We start from the raw sequence: 21,879 nt of genomic DNA, 5'->3' as shown, positions 1-21,879 counted from the left end.
TAAATAAGTTCAATAACAATAAATAAATAAATGAAATAAATAAGTTGGCCATTGAAAACTTTACATTCTATTAACCAAATTTTCCATTTATTTCATGGACACATTGTATATTTCATAGCATATTTATTAATTTCAGTACTTCTTTATCTAATTTGGAATGGAACGGCTCTCCGTACTTTACTCCCTGAAACACTGCAGAGTAAAATACAAGCAATTGAGGTTAAATCTTCTGAAAATCCTTGTTACCAAATATTATGAAAGCTCATCACAATCATAGTAGAGATAAGCTCTATTGTGTAAAGTGATTTCCATCAGATGCCAACTTTATGAGCTTTACTTCTCATTCTGGCTTAAGGAGGAGGATTTGGCATCTAAATGGAGCTGTTGAAACTCTGGCTGCCTGACACGTGGTGCTTTGTCCCGGGCTTTCAGACTTGTGCCTCTGTGAGGGTCATGATCATTTTGAGAGCTAAAGAGACCTCTTTACTGTTCAGATAAGGGGATTCTGCAGAAGGCACACCACACAGAACAGATTCTAAGAATGCCTTATTGCATCATTAAGCATAGTTAAAGAAGAATACATGTTAAATCACCACAAAAGGTTATGTGAACAAGCAAGGATGGAGAGAAAGTTTTGAATTTTGGTCTCACACATGTGAACAACTCTTGGGTTACATCAACAGCAGAAACACTGGAAATGGTGGGAAAATAATGTAAGAACACCTTCCTTTCCACAAGCTTAAAACTTGTTCATTTATAGGTTGATACACATGTTTCTTTCATCTACACCAAAACAGATGTGTAAGCAATGACTTGATTTGTTCCCTCTCGTGCTGATGGTGATGACATCACTGAATCTACAATTAAATAAATCATTTAGTTCTAGTTTTTGTGCCGAGTTAAACTGGCCAGTTGGTGGTTGCACCCTTGCATTGACAGTGCTGCATTGAGAGAATAAATCTTGTTTCGATGACACAACAGATCCACAGCAGGAAGCGTGCTAGCTACTACTTACAAGTTGACTTACAACACGAGAAAAAGAATTAAATGCTACTTTTTACAGACTGCGGTTTTACCTGAGCGTGTGGTAATGAAGCCGAGGTGCGACTCCGGAAGACGCGTCCTGGACTTCGCTGTCTGGGCTTTGCCTGCGTTTGTGAAGTCTTTTCTTCAACCTGCTGTCCGCCCATAGGGTCAAAAATGTACCGCTGTGCCATGCGCAACACCCGTGTCAGCACACTTAAAGGGCCTGGGGCCGAGTCTGCAGGTGAAAAATATTTCATTCAGTTTTATTTAGGGTTAATTCTATACACTTCAGTTGTCCACCAACAAGAGCTCATTAAAATGGCTCATGTTTGAAGGCTCTGAAATATAGAAGATGTTATAGAAAAGCTCCATATCATTCAAGTCATTTTACCACTTAGAAGACATCTTTCTGAGACAGAAAACATCCAGGGGACAACACTGTGATGATGCAGCACATATCCTCTTCTCAAAATAAGTTATCATTCCACTACAGACCTACCCCAGCTGAAACGGCTTTGTGCGTGCACTGTTCATGTACTTTGGTGTGAGAATGTGTCCTTTTTATACAGAAATGAATGTTATCAGTAGCTCACCATATTTACTCAGGGGGCAGAATCTGTCTGTTTAGGCAAGCTGTGAACACAAAGACTTTCTTGTACTATGCACCGTCCGTGTTTGTGTGCAAGCACACTCATGCATACAATCACAGTCATGGACTCTGCTGCTATATCTCATGTTTACAGAGAGCGAGCAGTTCAAACGGAGAGATCATTTTTTAGAACGCAGTGAGTGTTGAAAATAGGATCCGATATGATTGAGAGGAGAAATCTAGCACTGATGGAGCATTTTTCTTTTTCAGCCTTCTTGCTGCAGCACGAGGCCGACATGCAACCCAAGAAGCAAGCTTGTCTATTTATGTCTGATGTTCCAACCACAACATTTTCATCTGTGATCCAACTGTACGTTCGGAAACCCAAAAGAATTTTCCATATTTCTGCATGAATTTAATTTGATTTTCACATCCTGCAAAATGTCCTATAAAATATCAGAGTCCTAAAACTGGGTCTGTAGAACCAATTAACTAAATTGGAGAGAAGTGCTGTCTAACGGCGAACTGCACGCACTAACGGAGACGTGATGTTAAAGTTCCTCTGCAGATGACTGCTCTGCACCCACAAATAGGAAAATGCAACAATCAAGCATAAAATCATGAAATATCTTGGACTCGTGCAATCTGCACTGAATTAAAAGGAAATTTAAGAATCACTTTTTGTTTCTTTTTTTATTTGATTAGCTTTTTCCGTACCACCACAACTTTTTTCAGCCTATAAAACATTAGCAGGATCGCCATCAAACGGGCTCGCACTCGTCACCGCTGTCGTACGACTCGGCTCTGCTGACAAGCCCAACTGATTTAGAGCCACTGACTCCTTTTCTCATGTTAGAGAACGTTCAGTTAAGACCTGCTGCATAGATAATGTTGTACAAACAAACATGACAGGTGAGATTAATGCATTCAGTAGCTACACATTTACAGTAGGGCCACAGAACACACACTTACCCTTTGAAGACGTCTTTTCAGCGTCACGTGACGTTGATAGATTTTCTCTCTCCGTTTCTGTTCTGACTTGACATGACAGTGTGTCCTGTTCTTTCTCCAACTGTTCTGCAATACATCACAGAATAATTACAGTTTAGTTCACAATGTTGGGTGAAATTGTTTGAGTCTTTTTGAAGTGTCACAGTTTCACATTTGGCCTCTGAGTGTACATCACATACAGCGCCAACAGCAACGCAGTGACAGAGAAACCTGAACGCCGTCTGTCATTTCCACAGATCTGATCACTGTCCAGAGGCTGAATATTCAGCAGCAATTGTTCACAGTCATATGGACATCATCTCTGACCTTGGTGTTGAGTTCCATGTTTCTTACTTTTTGGTTATTGATAGCACTTTGAAGGACTACAGACTGGAGGGCCTGTGAGCTCACTGTTACAGGAGGGTGCAGAGGGAGAGCTTGCTGCAGGATTTCCCTCCAGTGAGGCAAGCGCTTGCAGAAGTGGCAACTCCCACATTCAGAAAGTCAAGTTGACTCCTGATAACCTCCTTTGGAGAATGTTTTGCCGACTTTACAATACTGGCTCGAGTGGAGCTGGTCATTGCTTTTCTAAGTGCGGCAGCAGAGCAGCGGTTCAGACTTCATAACTACAGCCCCGATTCCAAAAAGAGTTGCGATTATATGTAAAATGTGACAGAAATATAAAGCAATGATCTGCAAATCACGAAAAAAAACAATATTCTGTTTAAAACAAAACATAGAAAACATTTCAAATGTTGAAAGTAAGACATTAAAAATATTAGCTCTTCTTTGTATTTTTGGGAGAGAGAGGTCTCAAAAAAAGTGGCAAACGAGCATTAAAAGGCTGGAGAAATAAGAGGTACTAAAAAGAAACGGCAGGAGGAACATGCTACAGCTAATTAAGTTAACTGGTAAGAGGTCAGTAACATGACTGGGTATAAAAAGAGCACCTTAGAGAGGCAGAGTGTCTCAGAAGTAAAGAAGAGGTTCAACAGTCTCCAAACTGTGGAGCAGTTTCAGAATAATGACTTTGAATATATCGTTTACAGTCGATAATTTCTGTAAAAGAGTCAAAGAATCTGAAGACGTCTCTGATTTTCAGGCCCTCGGGCAGCACTGCGTTAAAAACTGATCCGTCTCTGTCATGGAAACCACTGCACTAGCTCAGAGGCACTTTCATAAATCACTGTCTGTGAGCACAGTTGCATATTTCAGCAAGACAATGATAAAACACATACTGCGCCTATTACAACAGCATGGCTTCGTGGTAGAAGAGTCTGGGTGCTCGACTGTCCTGCGTGCAGTCCAGATGTTTCACCAGCTCAAACATTTGGCACATCAAGAAACACAAAAAACAACAAAGAAGACCTGGGACTGCTGAGCTGATTGAATCCCATATCAGATAAGAATAGGAAACAAACCCAGACATTTCCAGGCTACACAGTAGTAAACATGAACCTTTCCCATCTTTGACATGTTGGGACTGTCATTAAACATTTGGTAAGCTTTTCTGTTCTATTGTGAATCATCGATCATTACATTCAGTTTTTAAGTTACATTTTTCCAAAGCATCCCAACCTGCACCAGGCAAATATGAATTGTTAGACAAACACCTCTCTGTTGATCAGTTTCATTGACATAAATCAGCCGTCTTGCCGACTGGGAGGAAGGCTCGAGTTCATCCTCGGCTGCAGCAGAGCACCTGTGTTAGTTACAGTTTACTTTCTGAAAACCATTTGTCCACATTTCCATCTTAATTTTGCTCAAACTAGAACTCAAACATGAACACTTTAAACTTTAGTCGTAGTAGTTCAGTGCGCCGCAGGATTCAGATACAGCTCCGGTCCATTTTCTCTAAATCCTCTTGTCTTGTTCTTCGTTACCAGGCCCAAGAAAAGCTGAAATGCATGTCTGGTTGTAAGTTTGTGCACTGTGGGAGGGCAGGGGTAATGTAGGCTTCTAATTTGTAAGAGTACATATCACTGACTGAGCACAAGCTTCAGCGATGAGGCTTCTGCCTAACAGGAAGAGCCAGTGATAAAGTGCCGTGTCTACTGCCTAATGCAAGGCTTTTGGAGAATCCTGAGCAGGGTTATCTTTGATGTTAAAACAACTCAGTTTCCCAGACACACCCTCCCCCCTCCTATAGCCCATGGCTCTCCTTCTCCCTCTGCCTCTGCCTCATGTCTCTTTCCTTCCTTCCCTCCATCCTATCTATCTCTATCACTGTCAGACATCAGTTAAGGAGAGGTCCCCTTCCACAACCAAATTCAAAACACTGATGTGTCACGGCATGCCTCCTGTTAACCACCCAAAGACTAACAGGACAAAAACGGAAAGCTTTAGCTCAGCCACTGTCTGAAATAAATTAGGAGGGGAAATTATTCTGGCATTGTGGGTTTGACAAGATGTTTAACACTGTTGACTCTTTTTGCGACTGCTTTCAGAGTAATTGACTGGTTGGGAACCAAGTTAATTACATTACTGTAGCAGAGTGCCGTTTTATTTCTTGAATATAATGGCTAGTTCCCTTTACCCAGTTTGGAAAGCTTTAGTTAGTGCTTCGTTGCCTTCTCATTATTGCGGTTAACTGATGGACTACAGGACTTTCCTTTTGAAGAATATGACTAGCTGTGATGAAAGTCTACACATGGATCAGTGGTGTCCAACACAGCAAATGTTGTAAACTCATGATAAAAATACTGAAAAACATCACAGCCTTGAACAAACATCTCTTTTTGTACGTTTTCATTAAGCACATAAAAACAGGCTGCGGATGTATCAACACTGGTGAGCTCACCTGCGCAGCTCCAGCATGACTCAGGGTTGTAATGAGTAGGCTGGAACGGCTGTGCGAGTGTGTTCGAGTGATTTATGGCTGAAGCTAAGTCTTGTGCAGGCATTTCTACCCTCGCTAAGCTGCCACCCAGCAGTTAGACATCGATTCTCCCCAGCCGAAAGAAAAAGAACAACTTTGACCAGCACAAGATACATTAAGTGCCAGATAAGACCTCGCTTTATCATATTAACATTACCCATCTGGGAAACTACACTTGCTTGTCTGGAGGAGGATCAGAGGCACATAGAGCTAATCTTGACACATATTTGGGAAAGGTTCACTCACACCTCCGAAAGGTATGATCTATAAAAGGCCCAGTTTACGATTTATCTGGCCCCACTTACAGTAGCCTGGAGTAACCTCTGAGGAGAGTTGGAGATAAGTTCAGGTCCATCTCCTCGTATGAACCAATATAAGAAGATGCTGGAACATGAATGAGTTTTATTGCACTGATGAAAAGTAGGGAGCAAACCAAGCATTGGGAGTTTTAAAACTGCAAACGTATAGAACATTTGGATAGAAAGCCCATCATCTCCTGAAGAGAGAACGGCAGCTCTCATAGCTTCGCTCTATAATACCAGAGGAAACATCAACATTGAGTTTAGAATGTGTAACATTCTACTCGGCTGGATTTTAGGACGGTATTTCACAGCAGATTCTTTCGGCAGCTTTGCATAAACCTAATAAGAGAGAGTTACTGTAGGTGATGCTAATGGCTTCCACTGGAGAGGAAATGTTAACAACCAGGGATTACTTGTTGGGGATAAAGGTGTTTTCTTAACACATTGACTCCCAAGTCACGTAAAACTACGTTTTTACTGCCCATGCGTTGGCTCCCAAATGGTAAAAACACGTTTTTTTTTATGGAATCTGAATCTATACATTCTGTATGGTTTTTGTAATTATGTGATGAACAGAACTGACATAGATGGCAGTCAAAAACTGGTGTCATCATCTGGACATTTTGATCATTACGCCAATGGCTTTGCGTCAACTCAAGAACAATTTTGATAACGCTGCATTGATTGTTGTGCATTTCCGCATTTTGTCCAATCGCACGTGTCGGTTTCCAGAGGGTGGCGGTAAAGTAACATAAACAAACAACAAGAAGGAGAAGAAGACACGCGACAAGTCTAAGGAGGCGGTCTTATGAACAGGTTAGCTTTGCAACATGCGACACGACGCAAATCCTCTGACCCGGAAATGTAAGTATCTAAAGTGCGACAGGCTGAAAGAGCGCACGTTTCACAAAAGCCCCGATATCTCAGTTTTTTGTTGATTTTGGTGGATACCCGCCTTGGTTTAGCTAAGGATAGCTCGCTAATGGCGGCACCTAGAGACACGCAGTTTTGACCCACAAAGAGTTTAAAGTCTCAGCTTTCAAACGAGCCATAACATGTTTCAGTGGCCCTATCACAAAATATGCTATGACTATACAAAAAACGTCAAAAAATGGTTTAGAACACTGGGATACTACGACATAATTCCGTAAACACCGCCGGTATTCAATGTGTTAACTGTGTCAGTAGTCCAGAGTGAAATAAAAAAAATAAAAGGCAACTACATTTGAAACTAAGTGTTTGATGAGCTAAATAACTTCTCAGCTTAATGTGAGGTTCTTTCCTTCCCATCTCTGCTCTTCGTCATAGATCATCACCCTAATATTCTGAGGAACACAACTTTATTTAAACTTATAATTCAATGGACACTGGTTCAGAATCAAAGAAATCCCTTCAAAAGATTCAATCTTGGATTCTGTTCAGTCATTGTAACACAGCCAACTTAGTCTTTAATGCTGTTTCCATAAGCACACACATGGAGCTCTTTCAGCACAGTTTTTTTTTCAGGTCACATTGAACTGAAACACTGCTATGAAAAGGCAGAGAGTCACTGCCTTTGAAAATTACATATTTAAACTAATACAAGTAGCAAAATATATAAAAATAACCAGTACGACAGCTTAATCTTCAGCTAATGTGGTCTTTGTAATCATCAACAGAGCAACATATCGCAGGATTACATCCATCTTAAACAAATACGCCACACCACAAAGTGATGAGGCAACTTGTAGCCGTTAAATGAAAACATATGGTGGTGAAACTCCTGACTGACACAGAACAGTTACTAATGTTACAGTCTGTGAGTTCAGCTCCAGGCTTTCTCTATGACTCAGGGGTATAATGAGAAGGTATGAATGACAGTGTGTGTTTTTCTGCCCACTCTCCATCTCTCTCCCTCAAAGTCAGTTTCGGATGACAGAGCGCTCTGCTGATTCCTCAATGTCCAAGAATTAATGCTGATGACTCACAGCCTTTTGAAGGTTGTATTTTAGTGTGTTTGAAGCATTGGATGTCCTCTGGGAGTTGGCGGGGCAGCACACCTGTAGCCGAGACTGAATAAGCTCTAATGTAAGCCTGGGGTCAGCAGATCCTGTAGCCTGGAAGATCACTGACACTGCTCAACGGCACCTTTGAAGTGCTGATCATTTGCAGAGAGGGGAAAAAGTAATGGAGACTGAAAACTTCTCCAGGGAAGCAAAGCACAGAGACCAATACATTCCACTCCTACTTACCTAAAACCAAGATAAATGCACAAGAGAAGCTGCAACGCAGCTCGTATTCAAAACACACGTTTTTAACTCGAGTGTGACAGCTGAAAGAGACCCTCTGAGCTGTCACAGACTGGAAACTTGGTCTGAGCTACATGCAACAGGTAAGTATGAAAATTCTGAAGATTAGATTAATCTCCATAACGTTATAACCCAAGGTCACATCACAGCATTGGTGGCTACAAAGCAATAATAAGCACATTCAAGGTTCCATCCAGCTGACGCATGGTCCAACAGACTGGATAGTGAGCAAAAAGAAGAAGCATGAGGGCAAAATAAAGTTATATTTAAGTGAACGTTGTCCTGAATTAAAAAAGACAAAGAGAGTAGTGACCAGGATCCAAACTTCTGACGACAGACATAATCAGTGTGTTGCAGGATTAGTGAGGGCCATAAAAAATGGCTTAATGTAAAGTAAAAGTAAGATGCTGCCCCAAATCAAAAGGTGACTGTAGCTAAGAGAGGTTAAGCCACTTGGTGCTGAAGCTGCATTAAAAAAAATCCCACATATATACTTAAATTAAATGAATGGAGGATCAATTCTTATAGATATACAAGATTAATCCTTAATGGAGTCATTAGCCGCATTCGGACAGAGCAGTTCTAAGAACGCAGTTCTAAGAACGGTCCTCCTCGAATTTTGGTCTAATAACTGCCCTTCTCCAGGGGAACTGTTTCAGTTTGCATTCGCAAACTACTTTAGCGACACATTCAACAACGAAACGAAACAAAACACGCGAAAAGTAAGGACAGAAGAAAAAAACACCACAAAGAAGCTATCATGGAGAGCGGGGAGGCCACCGTGTTAATGGTCTGCATGATGGTGATATTAATCATGGGCGTCTAACATCGAGCTGTAAAATCCATCACCCCATACCCCCACCCATAGACTGATTATTATAAACCCCTGCAGATTCGCACTGCACTTTTATTTGACTTACTTATGCTGTAATATGTGCAATAGTCACACAACAATCGAGCCAGATATTTAGATATCTTTATACTGTGTGCCTTATATCGTTTTGTGTATCCAAAGCCAAGAGCTTCTGAACTAAATTTCATTATGCCTGCATAGTGACAAAGATTCTTGATTAATCACATCATGTACGATAATAACTTAGCATGTTGGGAACAGGTTGAAAAAGTGGTGGCAGATAGTTCAGAGAGTCATGTTCAGGCAAGAACATGGAAGAAAACTCTGTTTGGAGTCGGTCTTACTGGAGGTCAGAACTCGAAATGATTTCTGTCCTTTCAACCAGTTAATGTCAAAGTTTTTAAAAAAGATATCCTAATTACATATTGAACTTTATCGAGACCTTTATCAAGCGAGTTGTGCCGAAGCAGATTCTCAGATATGAGCCGACACCTTGGTTAAAACAGATGCCGTAGTCTCTTAATGTCCTTATCAGAGAAGCAGTGAGAATAAGACCCGGATCAGGCATTTGTTTTTTTTATTTCAGCCTACTGGTTATGACTCAGCCTGCAGTCATTCCATCACTACGACAACACATTGTTTGGTGAGATAACATGGACAGTTAAAGCTCTTTACTACTGGAAAGAAAGAGAGGCCGAGGGTGAAAGCATTACAAAGGACAGAGAAGTGAAAGGTGAAGGAGAAAAAGAGGAGGTGGTGGGCAGAAAGGAAGGAAACAGGTCAGATAAGGAGGAAAAAAAAAACAAACTGAGAACCAATGGTTGAATATCCAAATTTTTTTTTTTATGTAACGATAAGCTGACAACATGACAATTAACATTTAATTATAGATCCAGTCTGAAGTACAGACAGAACAATTGAAAATATATTTTATAACCTTTAGAATAGAAATGGAAACTACACTGCATGTGATATTTCACACTATGCTACAAATACATGTTTTTCATTGCAAACTGTGAGCATCTGCACCCATTCTGTTGGAGTCTGTGCCCAAGTATAGACCTTTTAACAAGCTGGCACTGGCCATTTATAATTCAAAATGTTGTTATGTTTTTCTTATCCACAATCTCGTGCAGTTTCTTATAAAGCATCTTAGATCGCAGCATGACAAAAAGGTACAGCAACTAAAGTACTGAGCTACCAGCTAAGCTCAGAGTGGATGGCTGATGGGAACTATTTGGCTCTGCCTGAGCTGCTTGCTCACGAGTCATCGAAGTTTATCAAATGTAAAATGGACAATTAATTGAATTCCTGGATGAATCCCTCCACCGTTGGGTCAAAGCCTCACCCAAAGTTCAAAATGGTGGTATCTGACTACTTTTCCCACAAAAATCTAAATGACTTAGAATAACGTGATGAACCAAGACTAAAGGAGAGGAGGATAGAGTAATGATAAAAATAGTAAAAGGAAGCCAGTCTAACAATCTCAATCATGCAGTGTTCTGGGACATGGTTGAGCTGCACAATGGGGCAAGACAGGGCTGAGCTTTTAAATAAATCTGTTCATTTGGAAAGCAAAAAGACGGCAAAGATCCGCATCGCTAGCCAAGATTTTAACCATGTTATTGCACTATTCATACACTCCACAGCAAAATACATGATTTGAGCAACGGGTGGGGGGGGGGGGGGGGGGCTATATGTCCAGCAACGACCACGTATGCAAGTGGAGGTAGATGCTGGATTACGGAACAAAGGCATTTGTTTCTTTGCCAACTGATGCAGGCTGGAAATGTGGACACGTACACAATTTATCTGTCTGGCTCATCAGCGACATCAAAGCTGTTTAAAGTTTACAGCCCTCAGCAGCCCTCTAAAAATTCCCCAAAACTCCCACAGCATAAAATAGACTGAACTATCATGAGTGATCAAGTGATCCAAAACAAAAACAACAAAACAACAGAATTTATGTAAGCAAATCACATCATGTGTTGAACCTTTAATGCTGTATTACACCGGGCCGTGGCAGAATATAAAAAGAAGGACCTAAAAATGATTTATTCAGTCTTTAGGGATCAAGAAAGGGAGGAAGCATGAAAGCGAATGAAAAACAGAGATAAACTTAAGTCTAAGATTATGAGAGAGAAGGGGAATTCCACAGGGAATTCATGGTCCACAGATAGAAAAATACAAAACAATTAAAACAGCACTTTCCTCACTCTTTTACTGCACCTTTAACACCTTCCTGTACATGATCTTTCTGGTCTTACTGATACGGTCGGGAAGCTCCAGTCCAACAGGCGCACCGACAGTCTCCAAACCATTTGGTTTCAAAACTTGAAATGTTTGTTTTAGTTTTCTTGAGTTTTTAATACAAACCTTAATACAAGTCTTAATACCTTAATACAAGTCTTCAGTGTATGTGTGCTTCCATGTAATGGCATGTTTACGAGGGAACAAAATGAGAAAGAATTATCATTAAGCCAAAGCACAGTAACAGGCCAACAGATGGAGGAAAGTAGATAAAGAGGTTAAAGAAAGAAAGCATTCAGCAAATTCTGCTCCAGGAGCGTTGAAGCCAAGAGGTGTGCAGGAACAACACACACACACACACACACACACACACACAAATATCAGCAGCTGGAAAAGAACAATGTTAACTGGTCTGACTACATATTTGGCAATAAAAGGAAAACCTGGTCTTACCGTACAAACTCAAATGAGACCAATCAATGAGGTTATTGTGTTGGATTTATTTTCTAATCAGTAAATTAATCAAACAAACACGATCTGGATCAGTACAGACAACCCAGCTCAAAAACAAATATACAAAAATATTTAGCTTTACCGTCCAATATCTGTATAATATTCAGTTAGCCAGTATCAACGCTTAACCGTTTTTTTATTCATTTTCCCAATACTGCTTGTTTGTGTTTACAACCCAAATCAAGTTATCTAAATTAATAAAGAGTGTAAAAGTGCAGGGCATCAATGCAACTTTATTGATTCAAAATTCCTCGACACATTCTTGGATGGGGACCGGCCAGCCTGTGCCATTCCTGTGTAACGTGTGCAGAATGTGGTTGTTTATCGTCTTTTTGAAACTGCATGAAACGCATTGGAAAATATTTATTTAAGGCAGCACATGCTGCACAAAAATATCAATCAACTTCATTTTTGCTTGAATGTAAACAAGCTTTACCAAGAGCATTGATACAACTCCGACTGTCAGAGAGCCAGCGTTTTAAAGTTGTTGCTTGGCTGTTATGCTGCACACAACTGGAACAAACTACCAGCAGAACTGAAATCAGCCCCAACTGTAAGCACTTTTAAATCCAGGTTGAAAACATTTCTCTTTCGGTGTGCTTATGGTTGAGTTTATATTTTTCTTTTTCCCCTCTTTGATTGCTTTAATTTTTATTCTATTTTTTTTTCTCTTTAAATTGCTTGTTTTTAATGCTGCTTTATGCTGTTCTTTTAAATGCCTTGTCTTTATGTAAAGCACATTGAGTTGCCTGTGGTATGAAATGCGCTATATAAATAAAGATACCTTGCCTTGCTTGTAAGGGTCTTGATGGTCCTTTTTTAAAATGTATATATATATATTTTTTTTTATTGGTTTCGAGTACCTGCCATCCATTTCTTCCCAGAGATCTACAATACTGATTAGTCCGACTACAGTGCACACTTCCACTCAGTGATGGCTTCTGTCACAGGCCCCTGAGTCCAGAGAGGTTTACACTGCACTTCTCAATCTCCCACAGTAATCCATTACCCATGTAGTTTTATAAGCTGGTGATGAATAAGGGTTCTTGATGCATAGATGACGGGTGAATAACTAGGTTTTGTCCTCATGTACTTTACCCGCTAAGATTGCTCCTCTAGCTTTTGTTACAACCAACCAGATTTCAGCATGAACTGTCCGCTTGAATCTTTTTGGCGCTTACATCCATCACTTCTTTCATCTTAACTGTACATAAAAAACATAATTTAAAGAACATAATGGCTTGATAGGTTTGTGTCACACAGCCATATGGAAAATGCTCCAGAAGAACCAAATGGAGAGGACAGACAGAAAAAAATACTTTGGTTAAACATCAACCGCATTTAATTTGAACATAGAACCCCAACAGTTATCGTCTTAATCAAAATGGGTTTCTTTAGAATAAAACACATTACGTTTGATTTAAAAGCATGAGTAACTAATATCCTTCTCTGGATTAATGTAAGCAGGGAGGCTCATAAGACATTAAGACAAAGTGGTGCCTGAACCTGTGTAATTCTCTTTGTGAGTATCTCCCATCAACTTGATTTCAAAAGATTTTGACAATATATAATCTGGCCTCTAGAGCATCACAGCAGAAAAGCACTCAATCATCACCATAATAAGGACTCAAAACTGTTTGTATTTCTACGTTTTCACGCAGTCCTTTAGAGCAAACGTAAGATCTTTGGTCAAACACTTACACCCACGCTCATATTTGTAATAACAGCCTGGGTTAGTAATAATACTTAAGAACCCGATGGGATCAACTTCTCTTCTCAGAGACAACATGTTCTTCTAAATCAAAAGCAGACAGCAGCTAAATTATTCTGGTGGTTTGCTTTTGTGCTCTTGCTGTTTGAGTGAAACTGACAGACAGGAAAAGCTCTCAGAGTAACGTGGTATTAAATTGTGGATGGGAATACACGCAGGAGTTAATGGGTGTCTGATGACAGTCAGAGACACACCGGGCCTGCTCATGCACATATTCAGTCATTATTATTGTGCACAAAGCTCAGACGAATCAAAAGTTTCATACGGTTCTTGATAAATCCAAGGCTTAGGAGTCTGAGAGAGGCGGTTTAATAGTTAGGAAAACAGAAGAAGCGGGGAGGGACCGTATAATAGAGACACTGGTGTAACAATTCAATATTCCACACATATGTGGCAGGTTGTAAAGACAGAAATTGAGCCCAATGAAACTCATGTTACCGCAATGCTGCCGATATTGTTTAATAAGGAGAGTAGAAACACAACCACACTTTGAAAAAATAAAAAATAAAAAAAAAAATCGGATAAGATCAGATAAAATAAAAGACAATAATATGAGTATAAGTGTATGCAAAGCAGCATAACCTCTAGAGCAATGTATGCCCTAGATATTACTTAAAGTAAACATAGTTATAACAATCCATTAATCATTCATATGGCACATCCCCTTCTTAAGGCTGACAGCTGAGTTCCATCTCAGATCATAAACAGACCTTTTACTTACATGTATAACCACTTATAGTGCACCCCCCCCCCCCACACCTAACATACTCAGCATACATATGGCCTCCTTTTACCTCAATTATATGGCAATACTCCAGGATAGAAACAGAAGCTCCACAGAGAGTAATAGTTGAACAGGGCTAAGGTAGAGAAAGCTGTATCAGTAAGGCAAAAGCGAGCAATGTAAACACCAGCAATGACACACATACAGAGAGGATATTACGTTGGCAGGAAAACCTTCAGGGTCTGACCTGGAGGAAAGTGTTCAGGGATCTGATAACACGGTTTTCCTTTTGTCTTCCTCAGCTCTCATCTCCCCTCCCACCAACAGCTTCCAATTCCCTCATTTAACACGATAATATCACAAATAATGAATACTTCTCATAATTCTAATTAGGCCATATACAATTATACCATATGCAATTGATTTATTTAGTCATTTATTATTATTATTAGCATTATTATTATTATTGTTGTCAAATATACAATCATTGTAAATATTTATAATTTTTTGAGCTTCTTGACTAATTTGAATTTCCCCCATTGGGGGATGAATAAAGTATTTTTCTATTCTATACCACCAAGCATCAAATTCCCAACCAGATGCCTGCTTCTAATTTAGTAAGTTATAAATTCCCTGTTGAGTTTTACTCCTTAAAAACTGCTCATTTTCACACTTGAGAGAAAAACACTGGTAAAGAGACCAGTTAATAAAAAGCTTAGTTGTCCTACACAATGCTAAAACTTGAGAAGGCCACCCATTGAAAATGAAGGTCACTCAAGTATATTTGGCAAATCATTCAGTCTGACATTTTGACTGTACAAATAAGGAAAACCTTTTCTTGCTTTTGAACTACTTGCAGCACAAAACAAAGAGAATAAAAAAAATAAAAATCAGCCCTCTAACACAAACAGTCACATTACACCATCCCCTCCCTTCTTAATGCACAGACACACCAAATCAATACACAATTATTCATGTGAAGAAGGATTGAAGGGTTCCATTATCGTCAAGTGGACAGCCAAACTGACCAGGAAAGTGTTAGAAAACCGAGGAGGAGAAATTGTTTAAAAGACTACGTTGGGGTTCATATGTGCAACTATCTGCATAATTATTGTGCTCATGATGTAGAGTGAGTGGAGTCAACACACAGCGGATCAACCAGTCCTAGATCAGGTGGTCAAAGTGGTTCATGTGCACACATTGTTGATACGAGTGAGGCAAAAACCAATACAAAACTAATTTCTGACAACTAATACGGACACAATGTATGGATTTATGAAAAGGAAGGAATATTTGGAGAAGAGTGTGTAGCGCCTCAGTTAGGTTCAGCCGTAGCATGACATCACGATGAGTCCATGGATGCTAACACAACCAGCAAAAACAAGGACAAGAATCCTCAATATTTATATTTTTTTAATTAACGTCCAACCACTGCAACAACCCGGTGAAGTCTAAGGTAATTACAGCAGCTGTTGTCTGATTTGTTGCTACAGGTTTGTGACCAACTGTGTGGTTCGATGTAATGGCATTTGTGACATAGTACTGTACATACCTTAGAGTCATGTTAAAAGATCCCAACTAGAAGGTATTTATCCCACTACATGAATAATATCCTGTAGCAAGAACAAAACTGCCAGATAAACAATTACCATCAACAATAAATCCCTTTCCCCTGGGGTCAACAAAAGTAGGAAGACAGGCCTACTGAACATTCCCCGACCTGCAAACATCTCGCCATAGTGGGGTTGAGGTAAAGACCTTGTCAGAACATCTCGGTCAACATTGCTCTGCTTTACAGTGCTGATGATTCAATGAATTTTTGCTTATTTCATTAAAAAAATAAAAATAAAATAATAATAATAAAAAAAAAAATCCACTTTGTAGCATTGTTTGTGACAAAAATTCAACAGGCTCAAGGCGAGTTTGTGCTTGAACATCAGTATGAAACCAAATTAAATGGCAAATTTTCTGTTCACAATGTAGGCGTCTAAGGATGGGAGTGGGCCAGGGCCCTAAGGCTGACCGAGCAGGTGGCATTCCACCTAAACTAGCAGAAACAAATGGAGAAGGAGAGGGGGGGATTACAGAAAGGCTTACTAGAAAGCTGGCCCAATCTAAAGGGTCATATGTAGGCTAAGTGTTAACAAAGGTCAGAGGTGACATTCTTGTGGGACTAATGAACACAATCCAATTCAAACCATGGTTTAAGACTACAAGATCAACAAAGATGACCCAGATTTATTTTCTTCTAGCCCCTTCATTTGAAAAATCAACAAACAAAATGTTTGTTACCGATGGTAAAATGCACCAATGGCAAAGCAATTACATCAGCAGCTCCTATGATGAAAAAGGTTGGGTTTTTCTGTTTTTTCTTGAAGAGAAGACTGTTGCAAGCAGCTCCTCATTGTGGATATTTTGCTCTGTCTCAGTGACCTTTGTCTGCTGGCGACACCTGCAGCACAGGAACCTTAAGCTGCTAACAGCAATGACATCATCTTTTGGTTTCTGTAGGTCACAAACTCCACATTTTGACCACTAAAACATCCTTCGTCACATACCTTGTACCATCTTGTAATGTGTTTGTTGGTGTGTGTGGTCATTCTAATAATGAAACCAATGCCATTTACCTTTTATGTATACACACACTTGCAGTTATTCTCGTCAGAGATGGACACTCAGCCATTAAAGTTAGTATTCAGTGCCTGAATCATTTATCATGAACCAAAGAGCAAAGAGAAGGCAAATGGTGTCACTGTTCTCACAAAGTGACTCTGGAAGATGCAGTCATGCCCCACACACACACGCACACACACACACAAACATACATAAAGTACTGCAGTGAGTCTGTGGGCCAAATAACAGATGGACAGAGGTCAAAAAGGTGTGAGCGGTGGGATAAAATGTAGAGATTTGAAGACTTTATATGACACAAAGTTCACTGAACACAAGAAAAATAAAATATGCAACTATATTAATCAAAGTACAGCAAACAAGACAATCTCTGCTTTATCTAACGTTTTCTTTTTCTTTTCTGGGTCAAAAAGAGGTTCATTAGATCCAAAGGAGGGCTGAGCATTGGATCAAAGGAATTTGATTGATATGACTGATAACTCATGAATTGATTGTAACATGTAAAAACACATAAAAACATATTGCATAAATATTTTTAAATAAGTTTCCAAAAAGTTAATAACACAAATATGTAGTTCAAGTTAACCAAAGCCTGAAAGCTATCTTTAAGTGATTGTCGCATAGCAAAGAAACATTATGTAATACATGATATTCATTTAGAGTATGTGATAAACTGCTGCTGTAAAAGGGTTTCATGTGGCTCCACGTGTCTTCTGGCTGTCATATAACAATCTCAGCAACTGCTTTTATGGTAAAAGAAGACAGATGGGGAATAGAAAGGCACATTGATGGATGCCCTGGTTTATTTTTGGAGTTTCACATCTGGCTCTTCTTCTCAAAATAACTATACTTGGAGAAAATGAACCATTCTACAATGATTTGGGTGATTTTAGAAAAGTGCTTCTGCATATAAATAAACAAACTTGGGCTAAACAAAGGCTATATAATTGGGTGTAACTCGCCAAAAACCAGAAAAAAGGCCCTTTTTTACCTCTGACCGAAGGATTAACATCATCTCTAATGCTACGGTCTCTCAAGTGTGGAGATGAGCAGTGCTCAGACAGCTGTGTGAAGGTGGAGGCTGACATATGAAGCTGCAGTCCTTTCTCAGTGTCACATGTAACCAGGGAGGAGAACGCTGCTAAGTCGGACCTCCTCTGGGTGAAGAGTATAGGTCCAACAGAAGTTTGCCGTCTCTGCATGCTCGTAGGATGGCACAGGTGGACCAGAAAGAGAAAAAGGTGTTCCTTTTGTGATGCTACTGTTATTGTTTATGAGGCTTTTTTAAATGCATGTTTGATTCTTAGTTATCATCTTGTTTTGTGTGCGTTAAATTGTTATGCTGCCGTTATTCTCTCGCTGCTGAGAGACCAAATAAAGGATGATCTTATTTTAATATTGCAGTTCAGATAAAGTGGCTCTGGTTGGGGAACATATTGGTATTGGCAAATATTCAAGGTCAAACCAGAAATCAAGAAAGCAGATCGGTGTGTCTCTGTTCTATTTTGCTCAGTAAACTAAAGCTTGCGATCTAATGGCAATAAAATCAATAAAATGTTAAACTGGTTATCACAGTGGGTGTCTTCTGTGTGCTATATTTAATTCAAGGAGTGGGTAAAACATCTTTTCTTTTATTTATAAATTCTAACACAATTAAAAAATAAAAGAAATGTACTGGATTTAATCATTTCATACTTAGCCTTGTACAGCTGTTTTGTGCCAACAGCATTTTGGTTAACAATGAGTAAATAGAAAAGTAAATAGCCTAAGTATCTTTTAGGAGTCACACATACACATCTCCACACTTTCAAACACCTTTACTCAGATTTTTACTGCAAAAAGAAAAAAGAAAAAAACTACTCATGGCCTTGTTTGCTTACCTGTCAGTTATCTTTGAATTGCATCTCAGCCTGGTCATCAGTGCTGTCCATTAAAGCAAATGACACTGCAGGTTTATACATGACTGGTAGTCTGATAAAGGTAAAATTTATGCAAGTTATGCACCACTGGCCGTAGGAGGTTGTTTGGGGGCACTGAATAAAATGAATGCTGAGTCACTGCATTAAGGCTCAAGCAGCAGACAGACTGGAAGAAAATAGTGCAGGTATCATGGGAGCCTGCCGAGGAGAACAGGACTGTGACATTTGCTACTACAAAAGGAGAGTAATGAAAAATGGGGAAAGGACGGAAAATGAAAGTAAAGAAGAGAAGAGAAGATGATGAAATCAAGAGAAAGGAGAGAGCTGAAGAAAAGAAAAGTATGATATAGCAGTGGCGAAGGACATGAGGGTGAAAGAGGGAGTAAAGAAGAAAGGGGAAGGAGATGAGGGGTAGAGAAAACAAAGGGTGCACAATAGGTGAGTAGCCTGTAGAGGACATAAGAACACATCTTTGTGTTCTCAGCCCTTCTCAGCCTGACGAAGCATAATTTAAAGTCACTTCAACTCGGTGCTTAAATGCTGACTCAGACTGTTGGACGGGCCCCAGAGACCTTATTGTCACATTTCAAACCCTACAACATCATTCAACAACACTTTTTTTAAATAAATAAATCTATCACACACACAGAGAGAAGGAGGGTTACTATGATCAGAAAATGAGCTTTTCTGACCTAAAAATGAGACCACCAATATCTTCTTTACATAACCAAGAAAAAAATCTTATTTTAAAAAAAAGTGAATATTTGGCCAGTAAAACTGGAATAATAAATAAGTAAATGCAACTTTATTGTCAGCTTACAATGAGAATCATCAGAAGGTAACTCCTCTGCCTGATGCATTTGCACTGAGAAACTCTGAATGACTTATTTAAGGGGGAGGTAGAAGTCTACGGTGCAAGCCTCAGCACTTATTATGAGTAGTCTGGGAGGAATTCACCCAAGGCCCCACAATATTCTTTAAATAAATACAAGCTTGAAAATATAATTTGGTTCTCCACACAGCTTCTTATTGGTTTTCTGAGGTTCTTTTAGACATTTTGCTGTGGTGTTTATCATGAGACTGAAGCGTACGTCACTGGGCTTCTGTTGGCTAATATCCGTTCATCGGTGTGCAAAATTATCAAATAAAGTAGGCTGTGCACCAACTACATTACAATATTTATCTACACTCCATAACACTATGTATCACGTATTCAGAGAATATAGATATAACCCGAATTAGTTCATTTTGGGACTGTGAACCCACTTCAGAATTTCAAATGAACTGTGAACACAAATTAGTTTGTGAAGTGTGAACTTACATATAAACATTTATCAATGCTGATAAAAAGTTATTTTTAGAGCGATAACGTTACAGCACTAGCAAAGTGTAATGAACCAGAGCGTCCTGCAGTCAGCTTAACGCTGGATCACTTAACCTTCCATCAATCCATTTACACAGCCAATAAATGATCCCCTTTAATGGACTGTGGTAATCCTCATCAGCAAACAGAGAACATGTAGAATAGATGATGGGATATCATCGTCAGTTTAAATCTGTCAGAAATAGTCAGTGGAAGTTAATATCATCTGGACAAGTCCATCATTTATCATCAAAAAGTCATAGTTTCCTAAACGATTAACTTCACACCCAGTGCCTTAAACAGAAAATAAATCAAATTTGCTCATAAATTCAGCAACAAGGTTTTTTACGTTGCCACTAGAGGTGCATCGATCATTTATCCAGCAACCAATTAGTGATTTTAGTTTATCAGCTCTGCGTGGTGATTGGCAGATATTAAACCCTGTGATGTAAGCTGAGGTACTCACATTGATAGGTGCCCAATTGTGCAGCTCAGTCATTTGAACATTAAAATCATCTACAAATGATTAAGGAACTTGGTCCATAACCCAGACCCCCAAACAGCAAATTAAAACTATTTGGATGTAGATTATTCAAATAAGTCCCACACATTGATGTACAGAAAAAAAAGCAACATTTACTAAAGCAGTGTTGTCTACAACCCTGCTGATCAGGCATCTTCCTGATAAGCGTTAGTGATAAAAGGCTAAAAACCTACTGTGCCTATAACGAATACAGTAAAAACACACAAGTCACCTCCATAAACCTCAGGTTGCTTATTAGGAATCTAACAATCTAAAACAGAAATGCTTTCACAAAGACACTCATCGACGGACAGTGTTCCAATGTGGAAATGAAAGAAAGTAGCCCTTCAAAAGTAAACAGCCTGAACTAATAAGGGTATGTGTGACTAACACAGAGAGCGAGTAAAAGTGTGAGAGTGGAGCAGAATAATGAAACTGCACTGGAGAGGCAGCCAGTGAATCAGCTCATTTTCCCCAGCTTGCTTCAGGGCTTCATAGTCTGGCAGGCCAGCAAATAAGGATGTCTCATCTGATACACACACACACACACACACACACACACACACACACATTTAAAAAGGCTGGCTCACACACAAACTCATGTTGATGGGTTTTTCTCACCATGAAACGCACTTTTGTGACTTCCATTTGCCCTGAAAGTAAAACTTCTCATGTTTTCCACTCTTTTTCAAATACTCTTATTTACTGAACTAATTCTTTGATCCCCTCTCTCTGCTAAATGCACAAACGCATGCCTATCCTTTATCCATCCATCCATTTTCTATACCTGCTGAATCCGTCGGTCGGGTCGCGGGGGGGGGCGGGGTACACCCTGGACAGGCCGCCAGTCCATCACAGGGCGCCTACCCTTTAGCTTTAGTGAATTCCAACCCTTACATGCAGTTTTTAGAGCCTCAAAAATCACTTTAAACTTGAGGAGTGCATCATTTTTGTCCCTGCAAAGTCGCCAGACCCCTGAAGGTATAGAGAAGTCTACAGAAAACCAAGACAAACACGCCCAACTATGTTTCCCTCTTCAGCCCTGCGGCTGTCAACATGCGAGTCATTTTTTAGCCTTTCTAAAAGCCCGTTAGGATGCGCCAACCGACACGAGCATATGTGCACACTCACATGCACTTTCCGAAGAAAACTGCATTCCAATCTGTCCTTTGTGAGGATCAGACTCCAGTGGAGAGGGGTTTACAGTTCTTGACAGAATGAATAACCTTCAAAAGAGAACTGCTCCTTTGATCTTTGGG

At 39.7% G+C, this 21,879-nt stretch overlaps 1 protein-coding gene across 1 annotated transcript in view; it reads right to left on the bottom strand.

The window, feature by feature from the left end:
• Positions 1 to 21,879, bottom strand: part of LOC142384396 (uncharacterized) — a 56,175-nt gene that overhangs the window by 18,563 nt on the left and 15,733 nt on the right. The window contains exons 11-12 of the mRNA XM_075470606.1: positions 2,588 to 2,692; positions 1,077 to 1,261 (exon numbers count right to left, since the gene is read on the bottom strand). Of these exons, the coding sequence (XP_075326721.1) occupies positions 1,077 to 1,261; positions 2,588 to 2,692 (290 nt within the window). The remainder of the gene's footprint in view (positions 1 to 1,076; positions 1,262 to 2,587; positions 2,693 to 21,879) is intronic.

This window comes from Odontesthes bonariensis, chromosome 7 (genome assembly GCF_027942865.1).
Source record: "Odontesthes bonariensis isolate fOdoBon6 chromosome 7, fOdoBon6.hap1, whole genome shotgun sequence".
NCBI classification, from domain to species: Eukaryota; Metazoa; Chordata; class Actinopteri; order Atheriniformes; family Atherinopsidae; genus Odontesthes; species Odontesthes bonariensis.
Note: the sequence above shows the minus strand (reverse complement) of the source record. Positions and strands in the feature narration are given on the sequence as shown.